This window comes from Juglans regia, chromosome 14, assembly GCF_001411555.2.
Source record: "Juglans regia cultivar Chandler chromosome 14, Walnut 2.0, whole genome shotgun sequence".
In the NCBI taxonomy this organism is placed as follows: Eukaryota; Viridiplantae; Streptophyta; class Magnoliopsida; order Fagales; family Juglandaceae; genus Juglans; species Juglans regia.
The window spans coordinates 27745869-27764752 of NC_049914.1; the positions used below are offsets into that span (position 1 = coordinate 27745869).

General features: G+C 36.5%; 1 protein-coding gene across 1 annotated transcript; it reads left to right on the forward strand.

The window, feature by feature from the left end:
• The first annotated feature begins 518 nt into the window (after positions 1-518).
• Positions 519-14564, forward strand: LOC109001683 (casein kinase 1-like protein HD16). The gene is made up of 16 exons (XM_018979060.2): positions 519-1124; positions 1868-1996; positions 2091-2164; positions 2288-2357; positions 2437-2492; positions 8003-8074; positions 8465-8559; positions 8835-8901; positions 8989-9118; positions 9228-9446; positions 9545-9675; positions 12860-13034; positions 13129-13219; positions 13507-13664; positions 13943-14131; positions 14260-14564. The coding sequence occupies exons 1-16, from the start codon at positions 795-797 to the stop codon at positions 14317-14319; spliced, it is 2046 nt and encodes a 681-aa protein (XP_018834605.1). The 5' UTR covers positions 519-794; the 3' UTR covers positions 14320-14564.
• The last annotated feature ends 4320 nt before the right edge of the window (positions 14565-18884 follow it).

Sequence of the window (18884 nt, forward strand, 5' to 3'; positions counted from 1 at the left end):
AAGAAGAAAAAGTGACGGCTCCGCCTCTTCACCCTGTTGTACTGCGACTCCAAACAAGCCAACGCTTGAATGGACCTAAAACTGCAAGTGTTTTCACTCTGCTTTAAAAGATTGTGGGTGAGGAGGAACTCACGTGCAATGAGATCAGGTTGAAAAATCAAGACTTTCTCGTAGGAAGGCCCGACTTTCTCGTAGGAAGGCCCTCTCAATATGGTTTAGGGATGCTCAACTTTAATTAGAGTAGATCGGAGTCGATTTAACAAGTGAAATTAAGAAAACAACATCTAATCGCATGACTTAAAGATATAGCGTCGAAAAAAGTAGACGTAATAAGTTAACTAATTATTGCAGCAACAGAAGCTTTTGTAACGATATTAATGAAACTTCAAACTTGTTACTTCAGAGCCTTTTTTACGTCCACTCTACACACACTCGTAAGCTGCGGGCCCACAAAGAATGCTGACGTGGTGATCACATACTCCGAACCCCGTTCTCACTTGGCCCTCCGTTCCAACACTACCCTGGGCGGTCTCTGTGATCTGACACGCTTCGAGACGGCCTCTCTCTCTCTCTCTCTCTCTCTCCGCTCCAAATTTTTACCAAACCCTAACCCTATTCTTCCCCAATATCAACCCCGATTCCATCCAGTCCCATCTAGTTTCCGCTGAATCGAGGCATCGGATCCCCGTCCTTTCGCTTTTCCCCAAACCAAAATCTTCCATTTCGGCCATGTGAGCTGAGCAATATAATGATCGGATTTTTGGACTCTGATGCCTATTGTATGGATTTGAGCAATGCCGGAGCTTCGCAGAGCAGTCCGCCGAGGCCGTGCTAAGGTCGCGCACAAGCGATCGGAGCCCCCGGTTGGAAACTACGTGAAGACCCGTGCCGCGGTCGCCAGGGCAAAGAAGTTGAAGCTTGAGAAGGAGGAGGAGGAGGAGGAGGAACAGCTGCAGCAGGTGATTGTGATTTCCGAGAGGGATAGTGGTTCGGAGGAGAAGAAAGGAAAGAAGGCTGTTGGTAAGGAAGACAAGGGTGCGATGGCTGATGATAGTGGCGGTTTGAGTGCCAATAAGGCCGCTGGGCAAGAGGAAGAGGGCAGCACCGCCCCTTTTCCCGAGAAGGTATGCGGGCCTTTTTTTATTGTTTTTCTTCTTTTTGTTTTTGTTTTTGTTTTTTTTTTTTTTTTTGCAGATTGGGTGTGTTGTTGTTGCACCAAAAAGGTTTCTTTGGTGGATCGAACTTGGCGTTGTAGTCGCATATATTGATGTTGATGATTCTATGGTAGCTTTATTCAGCGTTGCTTTGGTGTTTCTCAAATTTTTGGGAGGTATAATTGCAACAAAAAAAAAAACTGATGTGTGTAGTTTAATTCGTGGTGTTTTGGGGTGTCCTCGATCGGGTTATCGTTGTAATTTCAGAAATATGGTTCTTTGGCTGTTGATTTAGTGTTATTTTGGTGTTTCTTATTTTGGTTCCTGTTCTGATTTCAGAAAAGGTTCTATTGCTAATGATCTACTGTGTAGTGCTGTGTTTATAAGTAACTAGTAGTATGTGAGTTTTGAATATTTTTGTTTGCAGAGCTAATGTGTTGTGTCGAATAATTTTCTTCCTTATATTGGTTAAGTAAAAAGGTTTGTTGCTATTATGAATTCACAGTTTATGTATTTGCATATATCTCTCATTTTTCTGGTTGTATTCTCTTATGTAGATTAATATTGTGTTTATTGCCAGTGAAGCGTCTATTGAACTGTATATTTACTTGATCTTGATATCGTTTTGTTACTTATCAAATAAAAATTAATGATATTGTTTTCTTTGGTATATTGAGCTTTTTTTTTTTTTTTTTTTTGTAATTTTTCTGAAGGTCACAGTGGGAGGATCACCCATATATAAAATAGAGAGAAAATTGGGCAAAGGTGGGTTTGGTCAGGTATTCGTCGGTCGACGTGTTTCAGGTGGAACTGAACGCTCCACAGGTCCTGGGGCTTTGGAGGTGAGCTCAATTCAGATTCTCTTGTACCCTTTGAATTTATGCCTGTTAGTTGAATATAATTTATATTATGTATTATTATTTTTTCTTATATCAGGTAGCTCTGAAATTTGAGCATAGAAACAGCAAAGGCTGCAACTATGGCCCACCATACGAGTGGCAAGTTTACAAGTAGGTCCTTATTTTCTAGGGGGCTTGTAAATTAATTTACTCTACATATATGCATGCATGCATGCATGTACACAGGTGTATGAATTAATGGTTTTTGCTTTTTTTTTTTTTTTTTTTTTATAGCACTCTTGGGGGTAGTCATGGAGTGCCTAAAGTACACTACAAAGGGAGGCAAGGAGACTATTATGTGATGGTATGATCAACGCAAATCATGTCTCCATCATCTCTCCATTATAACTTCCTGGTTTAAGTCGTATACTTGTGATATGCAGGTTATGGATATGCTAGGTCCCAGCTTGTGGGATGTATGGAATTCTTCAGGACAGGCGTGAGTATCCGATGCTCATATCTTTCCTTGTATTCTGGCAGTTTTCATATCTTCTCTTGCTGCATAGTACAATAACCAAAACCATCTGTTAAAATAAAATTTTATTTTTCTATTTATTGTAAAAAACGAAAATAATGATCCACCCTTCACCCCTTCTCTGCCCACCCAAAACCAAAGAGGGGATCTCGCCATACTCTTCTAGGGGTGCAGAGATGTGCAGTGATCTCATAACTTATGTTTAGCTTTCTATAAGTGATCTCATAACGATCTCGCAACCGGCCGAGGAACCCCCGATGAGAGCCTAGAAGGTGACATCGACGGCAGGGGAGTTGACGAAAATGGAACCATCAAATGTTTTAGCTATGTTCTCACTGTCTTGTGCCGGATCTCTAGAACATCATAGCCATAAGACACTGATGAGTAGCAAGGAAGAGGATTCTATCGATTCCCAGGTGGTAGCCTCTCCGACAAAGGATGTACAATAGGTGGACATGGCTCGAGTACTGTTCATAGTAGCTGGAAGTGACGATGGTCCTCCGAGTGGGCTGCCAATCCCTATGCAAGGTTGCTCTGAGTGGGAAGTAGGTCTCTGATTGCCGAGGAGGAGATGGGGGTGCAGATGGATTCGTAGTGGGCAACAAGAGATGAGATCGATAGAGTGGGGGAACCAATACCCCTAAACTATTTGTTACCAAGTCAACATAGTGTTTCTGATAGGGTTTTGCACAAGGTGAAGGAAATCCAACACTGTGTGGGGATTGAATGTGAGGGGTTTGAGGAACAATTCATGGCCCTGCTTACTGCCATTGACGTGGGTCTTGTTTAGCCCAAGAAATCGGGTTCCATAAAGCAAAGGGAGCTAAAGAGACTAACATGGTCTATCAACTATGAGGGCAGCTCAAGTAGAGATCGATTTAAAGGGAAGGGGCCAGCACTCTCTATATGAAACCCAAGATTGTATCTTGGAATGTCTGAGGGCTTAATTGGGCTGATAAGCGCCTTCGGATAAAAAATTTGTTGCGTGAGTGGAAGGCGAACATTGTGTGCCTGCAAGAAACCAAGTTGGAAGTGATTTCAAGAAGTTTAGTTCGAGGCTTATGGAGCTGTCCATATGTGGACTGGGCTTATCTTGCATTTGTTAGGGCTTCAAAAGGAGTATTAGTTTCGTGGGATAGAAGGGTGGTGGGGAATATGGAGGAGTACATAGGGGAATATACAGTGGCATGTTCCTTTAAGAGTTTAGAAGACAACTTTATGTGGGCTTGCGCTGTTATCTATGGGCCGAATTTAGACAATGAGAGAAGACTTCTATGGGATGAGTTAGTTGGAGTACATAGCTGGTGGGACCTACCATGGTGTATAGGTGATGAATTAATGTCACACGCCTACCAAGCAAACGCTCAAGAGAAGGTAGGCTGCTACCAGGAATGATGGAGTTCTCGGAGTGTATTTTCGACTTGGGATTGGTGAATATTCCTCTCATGGGCAGAGGGAGCATACACCTAGTCTAACAACCAAACGTGGCCTAGATTGGACAGATTCCTCGTCTCCTCAGAGTGGGAAACTCACGACTCGGAGCTATGTCAGAAGAGGCTTCCTCGCCTCTGTTCAGATCATTTTCCTATCTTGCTAGACTGTGGAGGCATTCAAGGAGGGAGGAGGTATTTTAAATTTGAGAATATGTGGCTTCAAACTGACGATTTTATGGACAGGGTCAGACAATGTTGGTCCTCGTATCAATTCCAGGGCACTCCTAGTTTCATCTTTGCGAGCAAACTAAAGGCTTTGAAAAAAGACTTAAAGCTTTAGAATGCTCAATCCTTTGGCGACATAGGCAATTGTAAGAAGTCTATGCTAGAGGAGCTACAGGAGGTAGAGAGAGTACAAGAGGGTCAGGCTCTCTCTCTGGTTGAAGTCTCTCGAAAGACAGAACTAATTTTAGAACTCGAGTAGGTTACCTTATTAGAGGAGATATCGTGGCGGCAAAAATCATGTGCTTTGTGGTTGAAAGAAAGAGATCGAAGCATGGAGATCTTCCATAGAGTGACCAACTCTCATAGGAGAACTAATACTATTGAAAGACTAAATATAGATGGTGCAGTATGTACGGAGGCCCCTGTGATCAAAGAGCATATTGCTAGATTTTTTGAACATTTGCTTACAGAACAAGTGGGGTGGAGGCCAAAGCTTGATGGACTAACATTTGAGTCCATTGAGCAGTAGCATGTCTCCTGGTTGGAAAGGCCTTTTGAGGAGATAGAGGTTCATGGTGTGGTGAGGAGGATGGTCAAAGACAAATCACCTAGTCCAGATGGTTTTTCTATGGGATTCATTCAGTCATGTTGGGATGTGGTGAAGGAGGATCGAATGAAGGTGTTCTAGGAATTTTCGTCGGTTGGAAAATTTGAGAAAAGCCTTAATGCCACTTTCATTGCGCTCATTCCTAAGAAGATTGGGGCATCAAAGGTGAAAGAGTATCGACCCATTGGTCTTGTGAATAGGGTGTACAAGATCATCTCCAAGGTGCTTGCTAACCGTTTAGGGAAGGCATTGGGGCGGATCATTATGAAACCCCAAAACGCATTTGTTAGGGGTAGGCAAATTTTGGACTCGGTTCTCATTGCCAACGAATGTATTGATAGTAGATTAAAGTTTGGCCATCCGGGTATCTTGTGCAAGCTGGATATGGAAAGGGCCTATGATCACGTCAATTGGAATTTCATACTTTACTTGCTGGAGAGGTGTAGTTTTAGAGAGAGATGGTGCTCGTGGATCCGGTGGTGCATATCCACGGCGAAGTTCTGGTGAATGGCAGCCCATATGGCTTTTTTAACAGCTCTCGGGGCCTAAGACAAGAGGATCCTCTATCACCACTCCTTTTCATCATAGTCATGGAGGCGCTTATTAGAATGATTTCTGTCTAGGTTAACAGTGGTTTTGTGGCTGGTTTTTTTGTGGGTACTCTTAATACTTCCCATATGTTGTTCGCATATGATACTCTAATTTTTTGTGAGGCATAACAAAACCAGATTGAGGCATTGAAGTCTTTTTTTCTCTGTTTTGAAGTTGTATCGGGCCTGGAAATGAACTTAGCAAGTCAGAATTGGTTCTAGTTGGTAACGCTTGCAACATCCGACGGTTGGCTAGCTCTCTTGGATGTAAAGTTTATTCTCTTCCTATGAGTTACCTCGGACTTCCTTTGGGAGCTGCATCAAGGGCTTTATCTATCTGGGATACAGTAATTGAGAAGATTAAACGTAGATTGGCAGGTTGGAAAAGATTGTACTTATCGAAAGGCGGAAGGGTCACCTTAATCAAAAGCACCTTGTCAAATCTACTACTTATTTCTTATCTTTATTCCCAATTCCAACGAGTGTGGTAACCCGTATTGAGAAACTTCATCGGGCTTTCCTTTGGAGTGGAATAGGGGATGAATTCAAATTCCATCTTGTAAAGTGGCTGGATTTGCCCACTCTTATGGCCATTCTACCAACACAGTGGCTGAATGTCATGCATTCATAGAAGGTTTGAGGCTATGTAAACAGTTAGGCCTAAGGAACATTTTTGTTGAATCTGATTCAAGTGTCGTTGTAAGATGGTTTACTTCTGATTCTTGTAATTATTGGTATTTGTTGGATTTGTGGGAAGAAGCGAGGTGTCTTTTTGGTTCTCTTAATGTTCGGGTTTGTCATATTTTTAGAGAGACTAATATGGTTGCTGATTTTCTAGCAAAAGAGGGGGTTCATGGTTGGGTCGTGGAGTTTTTAGGAAGTGGTTTTGATTCAGGAAGCTTTCCTGGTCTTGACTCTTGTCTGCACGGATAGATGGGGTATCCCTTATATTCGGCGGTAGTCTTTGTTTTTTGGGAGAGTATTGTTTTATTGGGGGTAAAGTTGTAATCAAGGTTATTCCTTCGCCTTAGTGAGGGTATTTTGAATAAACGGAGGTGCCACCCTCCTTTTCTTTAAAAAAAAAGTGTGCTCCTCAATTTCATCCGATGGGTTGGGCCTTAGAAAGTTGAGGGTTTTCAATAGGGCCTTTCTTGGGAAATGATTGTGGCGATACAATATGGAATCGGAAGCTCTATGGAAATTGGTAATTGATGCCAAGTATGGAGGTTTATGGGGGAGGTGGAGCTCTAGGGAGGTACATGGGGCGTGTGGAGTGGGAATTTGGAAGCATGTTAGAAGAGGGTGGGGGGTTTTTGCTCATCACACTAGCCTTGTGCTGGGAAATGGATCTAGAATTAAATTACGGTACAACTTTTGGTGTGGAGATAATGCACTCAAGGATTATTTCCCTTCAGCCTTTAGGATTGCATGTGAGAAGGAAGCCTCAGTGGCCGATCTCATGGTCATAGCTGGTGATCTAGTACAATGGAATGTGAGCTTTACTAGGGCGGCTCAAGATTGAGAAATTGACAACTTTGAGGATCTCTTTAGACTTTGATACGTTGGGGTGGGCACTTGCAGGGAAATGTATGTTCTCGGTTCGCTCTTTCTATAAGTCACTCTCACAATCACATAACAATCACTTCCCATGGAGGAAGATCTGGGGAAACAAGGGGTGCCCCCCAAAGCGACATTATTTGCTTGGACAACTTCTCTTGGTAAGATTTTGATGATGGATAATTTAAGGAAACGCATGGTGATTATAGTGGACTGGTGCTGCATGTGTAAAGAAGTGGGGAAACTGTAGATCATTTTCTTCTGCATTGTGAGATTGCTAGTGTGTTATGGGAAGATGTATTCAGACAAATAGAGCTAGCATGGGTTATGCCTGCCACTGTGGTTGAGCTTCTAGCCAGTTGGACAAATCTAGGCGGTAATCCACAAATCACAGCTGTGTGGAAGATGATTCCTATCTGTATTCTGTGGTGCATATGGCAGGAGCGTAATGATTGGACGTTTGAAGACAAGGAGCGCTCATTGGAAGAGCTTAGACTACTTTTTGTTAGAACCCTATTTATATGGGTCAAAGCTGTTGAATTCGACGGCCTTGATTTTCATGATTTTCTTATTTCTATTTCTCACTCCTAGATAGGTCTCACCTCTTGTATAGCATCTTGTGTACTTGGGTTATGCCTATTCTTTTAATAAAATCGTTTACTTATTAAAAAAAAAAGTGAAGATAATTTGCTTGCTTATAGAAATATTAAGTGGAGGTAACTTGTTTAAATCTTGGTGAAGAACATTCTATCTGTGCTTTTCAATTATTTGCTTGTGTGTTCATCTGTGCACTTTTGCTTCTGTTACCAGGTGTCTTATTTTAGTTTTTTTTAAAACAACATATACCATCGTAAGCCACTTTGTTATTGGTTGTTATTAACTGCATACTTTGAACATGAAATGGATTTTTTTGGTTATCATTCTGAACATTTTGTATGTATTTTAAAATCCTTTAATTGATCGAACATTGTTGTTGCCTTGGTTTGGGATTGGTCATGAGTAGCACTGATGAATCCAATTAGTATATAATTTTAATTTTTTTAATTTGTTATATGTACACAGGATGTCATCCGAAATGGTTGCTTGTATAGCAGTCGAGTCCTTATCAATTCTAGAGAAGATGCATGCGAGAGGGTATGTGTTTCAATTTAGTTTTTATTGATTTCCTTAAGGTTGCTTTTGGATAGAAGAATTTTGATATAGATTTGAATTTGAATTTGGATTTCAAATCAGCCCCAATTTCAAATCCAAGATCTTGAAAAACTTAAAAGCTTGTTGGGAGTGCAAATCCAAATCCAAATTTTATTATATGATCCAAACAAGAAATTTAGATTTTAAAGTCCCAAATCCAATTTCTTCTCTCAAATCCATCTATCCAAACGCACCATTAAGGTTGGTTTTCCTTTTTCCTCCCCCTTCAGAAATTTGATCTTGGACGATATCCCATCGGATAGCTTTTCCTGGTCCTTTATTTTGAATGATTAAAACTCCATTAATTCTAATCACGATTTTGTTTGATATTAGTTATGTCCATGGTGATGTAAAGCCAGAGAACTTTTTACTTGGCCAGCCATCTACGGCACAGGAGAAGAAGTTGTTCCTTGTTGACCTTGGATTAGGCGAGTAAATTTGATGTAATTTTTTTTTTATGACTAAAGAAAATTCTATTGAGAATAGGAATAGGAAAATGCCCAAGTACACAGGACATATACAAGAGCATCGCCTATGCATGCTAAACTAGTGATACAAGAAATTCATGAAAGTTCCTGTCATTAAAATCTATTACAATCCACCAATGAAATAAATTCATGTAATAAATTCATGTAAAATTATCACTCATTAATTTATTTTACACATTTTCTCATGTCTTCTGTACCAACACATGATATTGCAGCAACAAAGTGGAGAGATAGCTCGAATGGACAGCATGTTGAATATGATCAACGTCCTGATATGTTCAGGTGAATGAATCTTTGTGCCATTAGGCTTCTGGTTTGCTGCACCACTTCTTAAGAAATGGTTTTGATACCTTCTCTGTGTTGTCCCAGAGGAACTGTTCGATATGCTAGTGTTCATGCTCACTTGGGAAGAACTGCTAGTAGAAGAGATGATCTTGAGTCTCTTGCATATACACTCATTTTTCTCCACAGAGGCAGGTTGCCGTGGCAAGGCTATCAGGTACTAAAACTTATACCATGTTTTTAGAATATATGCCACCATCTTTGGAGCTGCTTTTTGGGACTTTTTTTCATGCATATTTTTTTGTCCTTTTTTTTTTTCATTTTAGGGTGATAACAAATCGTTTCTAGTTTGCAAAAAAAAGATGGCAACATCTCCTGAAATGCTATGCTGCTTCTGCCCGCCACCTCTTAAGCAATTTCTTGAGATTGTGGTGAACATGAAATTTGATGAGGAGCCTAACTATGCCAAGCTAATATCTTTATTTGAGGGCTTAATTGGGCCTAATCCAGCTTTAAGGCCAATAAGCACTGATGGTGCTCAAAAGGTAATCTTGGTAATATATGAACCTATGGGTAAACTCTGATTCTTTAGATGTTATTTTATTCATAGTTTTAAGGCAACCATGGTGGACATGTTTGTCAGGTTGGTCAAAAACGAGGTAGGTTGAATATTGAGGAAGAAGATGATGGGCAGCCCAAGAAGAAAGTTCGTTTAGGAGTCCCTGCTACACAGTGGATTTCAGTTTACAATGCTAGGCTTCCAATGAAACAGAGGTAGATCTGCATTGTCCTTTTTGTTCCCCCCCCCTTCCTCCCTCCCTCCCTCCTTTTCCTTCAAGAATTAATTGGGTTTCAGGAGGTCCATGTGCATTTTAGTAATCTAAGATTGTAAGAGGAGATATGAAATGAATAATTAGTTGAAAAGAGGGTATGGTTTTAATGGGTAATAGATTCATGGAACTATCCTGACATCAGTTGATTCTTGTAGCAATTATCTTTTCTGTAGGCCTTAATAATGCCAATGATGGCATGTTACATTGGTGATTTGGCAACTAGAAGTCCACATGGACCTTTTTATCCTCTTCAGTTGTCTGAGAAGAACTGCTTCTGCTAGTTCCCTCCTCTCTCTTTATGCTCTTCTGTGCTTCAATGTCGACTCACAGTTGCCAAATCATCATCAATTCATTTGATATAACTAAAATAGATGTTAGGTTGGTGTTATATGTTATGTTACCCTAAATATTGGCACCAATTGAATCTGCACTAATGATTCACATCTTTTGGATATATAATATATGCGAGGATTGCTTGCATAACTTTGCTAAACCCACTGTGCTCGGATTGGATAATGTTTGATTTTATGATTCTTTAAGGCATGTATGCCCATTTCATTGTGCTTTATAAAGGCACCTTGTTCTACACAAAAAAATGAAGGCACTTTGTTCTGAAATGAACAATTGAGCAGCCAATGAAATGTAGATTGATGGACCCCTCTTCAAGAACTTATGCGATGACTGATGAGTTTGCTAGGATTAAATCAATGGAAAATGCTAGTTATCCCCCCCAAGTATACCACTCAAAGTTACCGCTAGTGTTCTTTTTTGCATTTTTTTTTTAAATGTTTAACAAAGTTACTACTAGTGAATTTTTGTGGTTTTTTTAATGTTTTAAAAAAAAAAGAAGGAGAAGAAGAATGAACTAGCGGTCACGCCCAGCGGTAAGAGCTGGGCGGCTGACTAGCATTACTCTAAGGAGTTGTTTGGATTCAGAGATGGATTGAGATGGTTTGTGAATAGTAGAGATGGGTTGAGATGGTTTGTGGGAATTTTGGAAAGTTGTAATGATGAGATGAGTTGAGGTGGGTTTTGAATACAAACGAGGCCTAAATCAATTAAGAAGAGTTGGCTGTTTGGTTTAGAGGGTTTTGTAGTTCTATTAAAGGGATAGAGAGAACAGTTGAATCTAAATTCAAGTTCCCGGTGCTTAAACTTGCTATGTTGGCTTATATTTCCTTTAACTAACATAATTTTAATCATTTACTTCAAATAAGATTAACAGAGTTTACTTGTCCAAAAAAAGAAAATTAACAGTTTTAATTATATCATTTTTTTGTAGGTAATCTAAAGTATTAGTGATGAGGAACAAACAGGCATAGCCGATTACATTGGATATATATATAAGAGAGAAAACCTGTTTAAGAAGAATTTTAGTCATGTCATAGAAAATTGCTTGCTTGCTTCATTCTTAGTGTTTGGATTTTGAAAATATTCCAAACTGACAACAATGTGTAAGCATTGTGTATTTGGCACATTCTGATAAATGTTGGAGAGATGAGGTAGGCTCTCCTATTCAAAGTTGTCATGAGAACTAACCATACACTCGATATATCTTTCCGCTCTTGTACCCTTGCCTAGGTACTGCAAGGTCAATGCTGGCTTTCAAAAGATTTCAACACAATTGTGCCTCATAGTCTTTTTGGTATCTTCACTTTCATGCATTTGTCTTTGTTGCTCCATTGCATTGTTCACATTGTTGAACCATATCAGGGCAACTTTAGCCATTATCTTTTGTTTTCCTATAAAAAAACAAATGGCCACTATCTTTTGTTTCATGTTGCTATTGTCTTTGTGGGCTGCTGGATTCAATGGGAACGGACAGTGGGTTTCTGCAATTTCTTGTTTCTTTGCCCTTCCTAAATAGCTGTAATATATATTTATTAGTGTGCATATACGTATATATATATATATATATATATATTAAGTAGTGTGTTTATGTGTGCGTGGATGTGTTTCTTTTTTAGTGGGGTGCTGCGACTGTATTCTTCTGCAAATGATACTCTCAAATTGTTTAATTTATTGTATTAACTCAATAGCATAGTATGGGCCCACTAAAGCTCCAATGGAAGGTAGCTGATAATAAACTTAATAGCCAAAAATCTAAGGCATTTGAGCAGCAACAATTATAAGGTTTTGAATTTCGTTTCGTACCGGCCAGGTAGCCGGTACAAAGAAGGATATAGTTTCGTACTGGTTAGAATTTCAGCTGTTTCGGCCCGTACCGGCCAATATACAGATTTTGGCCTTTATTTTTTTCTTTATTTTTTTCATTTCTTCAAACTGCAAACTCATTTTTTGAACCCCAATTCAGACCAAACTATTTATAATTTATATATATATAATTTATTCATATATAGACTATTCCGAAACGGTATCCAAAACGGTACCGGTACTGGTACTGAAATATCTCGTTTCAATGCCTCGACCGAAATGGTATTCAAAACATTGATTGTGATCAACAATCCCATGAAATCTGTCTAAAAAGATGATGTGCTTATTACTACTGGATATCACGTCCCAACTCTCGTTTGTTAGGTAAGAATGACTTTTAATGTGTAAGAATAATGTTGTAGATAGACTCAAAAGGGTCGTAACCCTAGTCCACAGTGGTAGCCAAGAGGGTTACCCATAAAGGAACAAAGCTGAATCCTATTAGCTATGACTGTGTGATCATTTTAATTAAATGTCCTCCATATTACTTGAGAAGTTCTAGTCCTGAACGAAGCCAAGGTTTAACAGATTAACATTCCTGTAGTAACACTAACCAGAACTATTTGGAGGAGGTGACACTTATAAAAAATAAAAAAAATTGGAGGAGGTGACTCATACATGTCATACTTTGTTGGTTACCTTTGGGGGCCTCCTGGCTTTTTGGTCTGTTATCCCTTGTTTGCCTAAAGGTTTAAGCCCTTCATTTATAATTCCTTAATGTAGGAGGCTTTGATGTTTTAAGAAGTTAGCGTGTGTACCAGAATTCCTATCAAAAAAACAAAGAAGTTAGTTAGCATGTCACTTCTTCGACTTCGCTTTACTGGTTAGAATAAGGAATGGGTTTGTAAATTTAGTTGAAAACAATTCTCCCACCATGCTGTTACCGACCTGTTAATTTATCTGATGTTTAGGTACCATTATAACGTAGCTGATGCAAGGCTGGCTCAACATGTGGAGAGAGGAATTGCAGATGGGCTGCTTATAAGTTGCGTGGCATCTTGTTCCAATCTCTGGGCACTTATTATGGATGCTGGAACTGGTTTTACAAGTCAAGTTTATGAGCTGTCACCTTTCTTCTTACACAAGGTGAATTTCTGTACAACATGCATACACGCATTGTATTCTTCTCCAGAGATATACTTATGAAACAATAATTAAATTTGATGTTCCAAATTGACAGGAATGGATCATGGAACAATGGGAAAAGAACTACTACATCAGTTCTATAGCCGGTGCCAACAATGGGAGCTCCCTCGTGGTTATGTCAAAAGGTTTGCTTACTTTATTTGATGTCAATGAGTGAGCTTATATTATCCTGAAAAAGTGGTGCATCTTATATTGTTTGCGAGGGGCATCCTGTTTGGCGGTTTCCATTTTCTAAACAATATATTCAGGTGTAAGGATGCTTTGTAATAGTTAGTTTTGGTCAAAAGATGCTTTCTTGTGCACTAAAGGTTTTTTGGACATCTGCCAACCTCTGGTTATTTTGGCTTGGCATGGCTTGATAGGATTCATCCTGAGTCGCCGATTTATGAAATTGGGACCCAAATTTTTTCAGGCACCCAATACACTCAGCAGTCTTACAAAGTGAGTGATTCATTCCCCTTCAAGTGGATAAACAAGAAGTGGAGAGAGGGGTTCCATGTGACTTCAATGGCAACTGCTGGGAGCCGGTGGGGTGTTGTCATGTCTCGCAATGCTGGCTTCAGTGATCAGGTTGAGTTTTGATTTTTCTATTTACACTTTTGGTCTCTAAGCTTTGTTAATGTTCCTACAAATAACTACAATAACTGCATTTAAAGAAATTAATAATTTCATTGTACTGGTGCTAAAAGGATGGGTTTGATTGCTTATGGTGGATTCAGCCAAAGGACATGTAATGATCCAAAGAAAGCTCAAGCCACATTTGAATCTATACTCCTAAATGACCAGTTAAAAATATATAGTTGGTCCTCGCACTCCTCTGACCTGATCTGTCACTGGCTTTGTGTAAGGTTGTGGAGCTTGATTTTCTCTATCCAAGTGAAGGCATCCATAGGCGTTGGGACGGTGGTTACCGAATTACATCAACAGCTGCCACTTGGGATCAAGCTGCTCTCATTTTGAGTGTTCCCAGGCGCAAACCTGGTGATGAAACTCAGGAGACTTTACGGACATCCCAATTTCCAAGCACCCATGTTAAGGTAGATATGTTGTTTTTTATGTTAAGCTAAATACGTTGTGGAGCATATAATAATATAATCTATGGTTATCGAATAATGTGCATGAGTAGTAGATTTTAGATTTAATTTCTGTGTCTTATAATGTGCAGGAAAAGTGGCAAAAGAATCTCTATCTTGCTTGTTTGTGTTATGGGCGGACTGTATCTTGATTCCCGTGTAATTGCAAGGAATTTTATGTCAAAAGAAAGTAAGATTTTGGTTTTTTGGTATCATTATGTATTAGTATTTCATTTCAATTGTAAAAAACGATTGAGGAGCTTAGTTGCTGCGGCAGACCTGTGCTCCTATGTATGATAAATTTGTATTAAACCTGTACGTTTACTTTCTGTTTACACTGTACCCTCCCTCCTCACAAAATTGATCTTTGGCCCAAAATCATATCAATTTTCGTGAATTTGTGTTTCGGTTCAATGTCATTGACCATTCATTACAAGAGAATATTTGAGAATATGTCCCACTACAACTTATGTCATCTCCCATCCAAATGGACGACTTCAAGAGTTTATTTTTTTGTACTTTTTGTTTAAGATCAATCGCTAATCTTGGGATTTTCCTTTTAAGATTTTTTGCAGTATAAAAATCAAAGAATTTATAAGATTTTTGAGGTTTTGGCCTTTTAAAATTTGTGAATATTCTTCTTCACTTTTCAGCATTTATGAAATTTTATTGGAATTCGCTCTGTTATCAGACTACATGTGAGGATATTTTGTTGATGTTATTTTAATATAAAGTAGTACTGTTTACAGCTTGTTTATGAGTTATTAGGATTTTTTTAATATTCGTAACATAATCCATGAGTATTATGAGATTGGATCGAACCAAATAGTTAACTTTGGAGAGATGGTGTAAATAAACAAGTTTCTTGGGTCAACTCACAAATTATACGGATTGATTGCTTGAAATGGCAGGATTTTTTAACCTAACCTGGTAAATTCTTGATTCATTTTAAATTGGCTTGGATCCAATTAAACTCGATTGTATCCCTATTGTTCGAATTCATATACCATTTTACATGACAGAATGATTTAATTGATAGATTTTCAAACCATATAGCAATGGGACAAAATTGAAAAGTTAGGAAGTCTTCTGGCAAAAAATGTAAATACTATAGACTATTTTAATATTTAATCAAAGAATAAAAGATTATTAATAAAAAACACTACTTATCTGGTAGAATTATGAATCACAATATTAGTAGTAGAAATTAAATTACACTGGTGACAACCATTTATAAAGTCGAATGGCTAATTCTCTAATTAAGGGTTCAAACTAACCATCTCAATTTAAAGTGGAATTCAAAATGGAGTTGGTTCTTGATAGTAAGTCAAGATATACGTGAGGGTCAACCTGATTCTTCCTTCTCCTCAATGATCCTAAGGTTTCTTTTGGATTCTTGAATGAGCTCGGCTCATCTTAGTTGTATTCTCTTTTAGACATATCCTAATATCTAAACACACAAATTCATCTCAGACACACAAAACTTAGCTAGGCTTACATTGTTTCATGATGGAACATGTCACTAACAAATCTCATTTCTAACTTCATCTCTCTCTTTCTCGTCTTTAGTGATGAAAGAAACATCTCTCTCTCTCTCTTCTTCCCCAAACATTCTGTAATTAAAATAAAATATTATTACTCTTCTCCATGGCTTGGTTAAATTAAAATAATTTTTTTTTTTAATTTCGAGTAAGAAAAAATTTGCATACAAAAAGTAGTGAGAAATTATTTCTTACATGCATCAAGTGAATTTATGTTTGATTTTTGTTATTTATTACTAAAAGATTTAATAAATTAATTATTCAATCATTGGTGGGACTTACACTTTTTTCAATTTTCCATAAACACATATAAACTCACTTTACAATCTTAATTCATTACTATTTATAAAGAACTCAATTCATCTCAGCTCAATATCCAAATGCAACCTTAAAGAGATTCCTAGAAGAGTTGTTGACTCCTACCATTGTCAATGTACAATTCTTACTAGATTTAGGTCCCGTTTGGATACAATAAGTATTTCATCTCATCTCATTATTATAATTTTCTCAAAATTTCACATAAAATATAATAAACAATTCAACTTTTTAAAATTTTGAAACAATAATAATATTAAAAAAATAATATTCTAATAATATTTTATTCAACTTTCATCTCAACTCACTAACCAAACGACACATTAATCAAGTATTGTTCCTACCTTCTTTATGTTCTTGACATAACATCTTTACTTCAATAGTCTTTTAGGAGTTCTCAAATGGAGAATTGAACAAACTCCTTTCTTAATTTCAAAAAGAGTCGTGCTACACCAATTAAGAGTGTAGCTCGAGGATGGGTCTCGATAAGACTATTTGGTCTATTTTTTATTTTTATTTTTATACTCTTAACATTTAAAAAAAATATAACATCATTAAAAAATACTTTATTAATCACCAAGTAAAAAAAAAAAAAAAATTTGTATTGGAACCATCTTCGAAACAACTAGCATTTCCCTTTCAAAAATTTTTTTAACCTATGTCACAAATTGATCAAGTCAGGATATATCTGGAATTAAAACATTTTTCATCAAAAACAATTTATCTCCAATTTTCTTAAGAAGAAATAACTGAAACAATGTCAAAGCAAAAAACACTTGCTAACTTTTCAATGGATCCCACCATTTTTTCAAACAACAATAAAAATGGATCCCGCCATTTTATAACAATACATTTTATAAACCCTTTTTTGGGTTAAAACATATTCATGGCCCCACTACTTTAGCAAAACCCCATAAAAGATCCCTTTTTTCCAGGTTTCCATAATTTTCTTGAAAATCTAATGTCAAAATAAATATTTAACTTTCCTGGAGAAATGAGATGAAATTGAATAATTTTAGATAAATAAAATATTATTATTTTATTATTATTTTAATATTTAAAAAAATTATAATGATGAGAATAAATAAATTGAAACCACTTTTCAATTCAAACGAAACCTTAGAGTAGACAAAAACTCTAGAATATAGAGCTAGAGATAGATAAAAATATAATGAAGCGCTATTGTTAGAAATAAAAAGAGTTAGGCTTCATTTGGATAACAATATATTCTTATTTCATCTCATCTTAATATCTAAATATTATAAATATAAATATTATTTAATTTCAAATTCTCAACTTTTTTTATTTAATCATTTCCTAATTATTATAACTTTTATAATCTTCTAAATAAAACACAAAAAATAATACAACTTTTTTAAATTTCAAAACAAAAATTATATTAAAAAATTATATTCTAACAATATTTAAACTTTATAATACTTTTATCCAATTTTGTCTCTTTCATTTCCCAACATCTCATAAAACATCTTAATTTAAACTATTTCACTATTATTCATAAACTATTTCATTATTACTCACAGATTATCTCATCTTTTTTTACTATCCAAACGAGGTCTTAATGGTCCTCACTTAAAGAGTCCCACTACATAGTAAATAACGGAGCAATGTTACGTACAGTCTCTAAATGGAGACTGTATGTACAAGCCTAGTCAATTTTGTCTTTAAAATTTTTTAAAATTATAATAATATCCTTCTCAAAATGGTATTTTTTTCTCATTTAATGAAGGGTTTGCACATGCAACCCCATATTTGGAGATTGTAAATAGAATTTCTCTAAATAACCATATAAAACTCACTTAGTAGATATTGGCCACTAAGCTCCACTTTTATGAAGAGTATATATTTTAAAGTCTCTACACCTCAGCCTACGAACATAATTTGATTTTGAAAATAAATTTTAAAGTTTGAATATTGTAAATAAAATATTATTATTTAAGTAATATGTATTGTGTGCTCTATACACCAACTTGGGAATAAAATAATTATTTGAAAGCCTTATAAAAGGTCATTCCATAAGAGGAAAATGAGTGGAATGGAAAAAAATACTTTCACTCTCTTGAATTTCTCTATAGAAAAAGAAAGATAAATGATATTTAATCATGAGAGTGTCCCCAGTCCTTCAGGATTTGGAAAAATTCGATGATAATTTTCTTATTTTGCCAGATACCTTCTTTACCAGTATGACCATGCAAAAATCTTCTGCAACACTTATAATATTTATTGAGCATATAAGATTATTTCAGAAAATCATGTGAACAGCTATAAATGCAATAGGTTTAATTCATATGTCTATCTTTCTGTCATTTTAAGATATAAGAATTATAAAAAGAGCAATGTTTCTATTGTTATATTTTGTCATCTTTAATAACATTTGTTTGTTTTTTTGTTTTTTTTTTTATATACATTTGGGAAGGGGGTTTCGAATCCAAGACCTTCATTTTAGAGGCTGTGAATTTATATCAGTTAGGCCAGTTAGGCCACAGGCCTTTGACAATAACACTTGTTGATATGACCCATTTTAATAGTTTTATATATATGATATATATGATATATGATATATATATATATATATATATATGATATATCGATCACTTAAATAAATACTATTTAAAATGTGACCGGGATATATATATATATATATATATATATATATATATATATATATATATATATTGGTTGAGGAATAAAATTTATCTTCTAAAGTTTCTAAATCAAAATACAATTAGATAACATTATATTCCTGAATTTTAGAACATCCTAATCTCAAACTACCAACTTTTAAATGATTATTTATTGTAAATAACATTATAATTCGTGTGCAATTAATATCAATAGTAGCG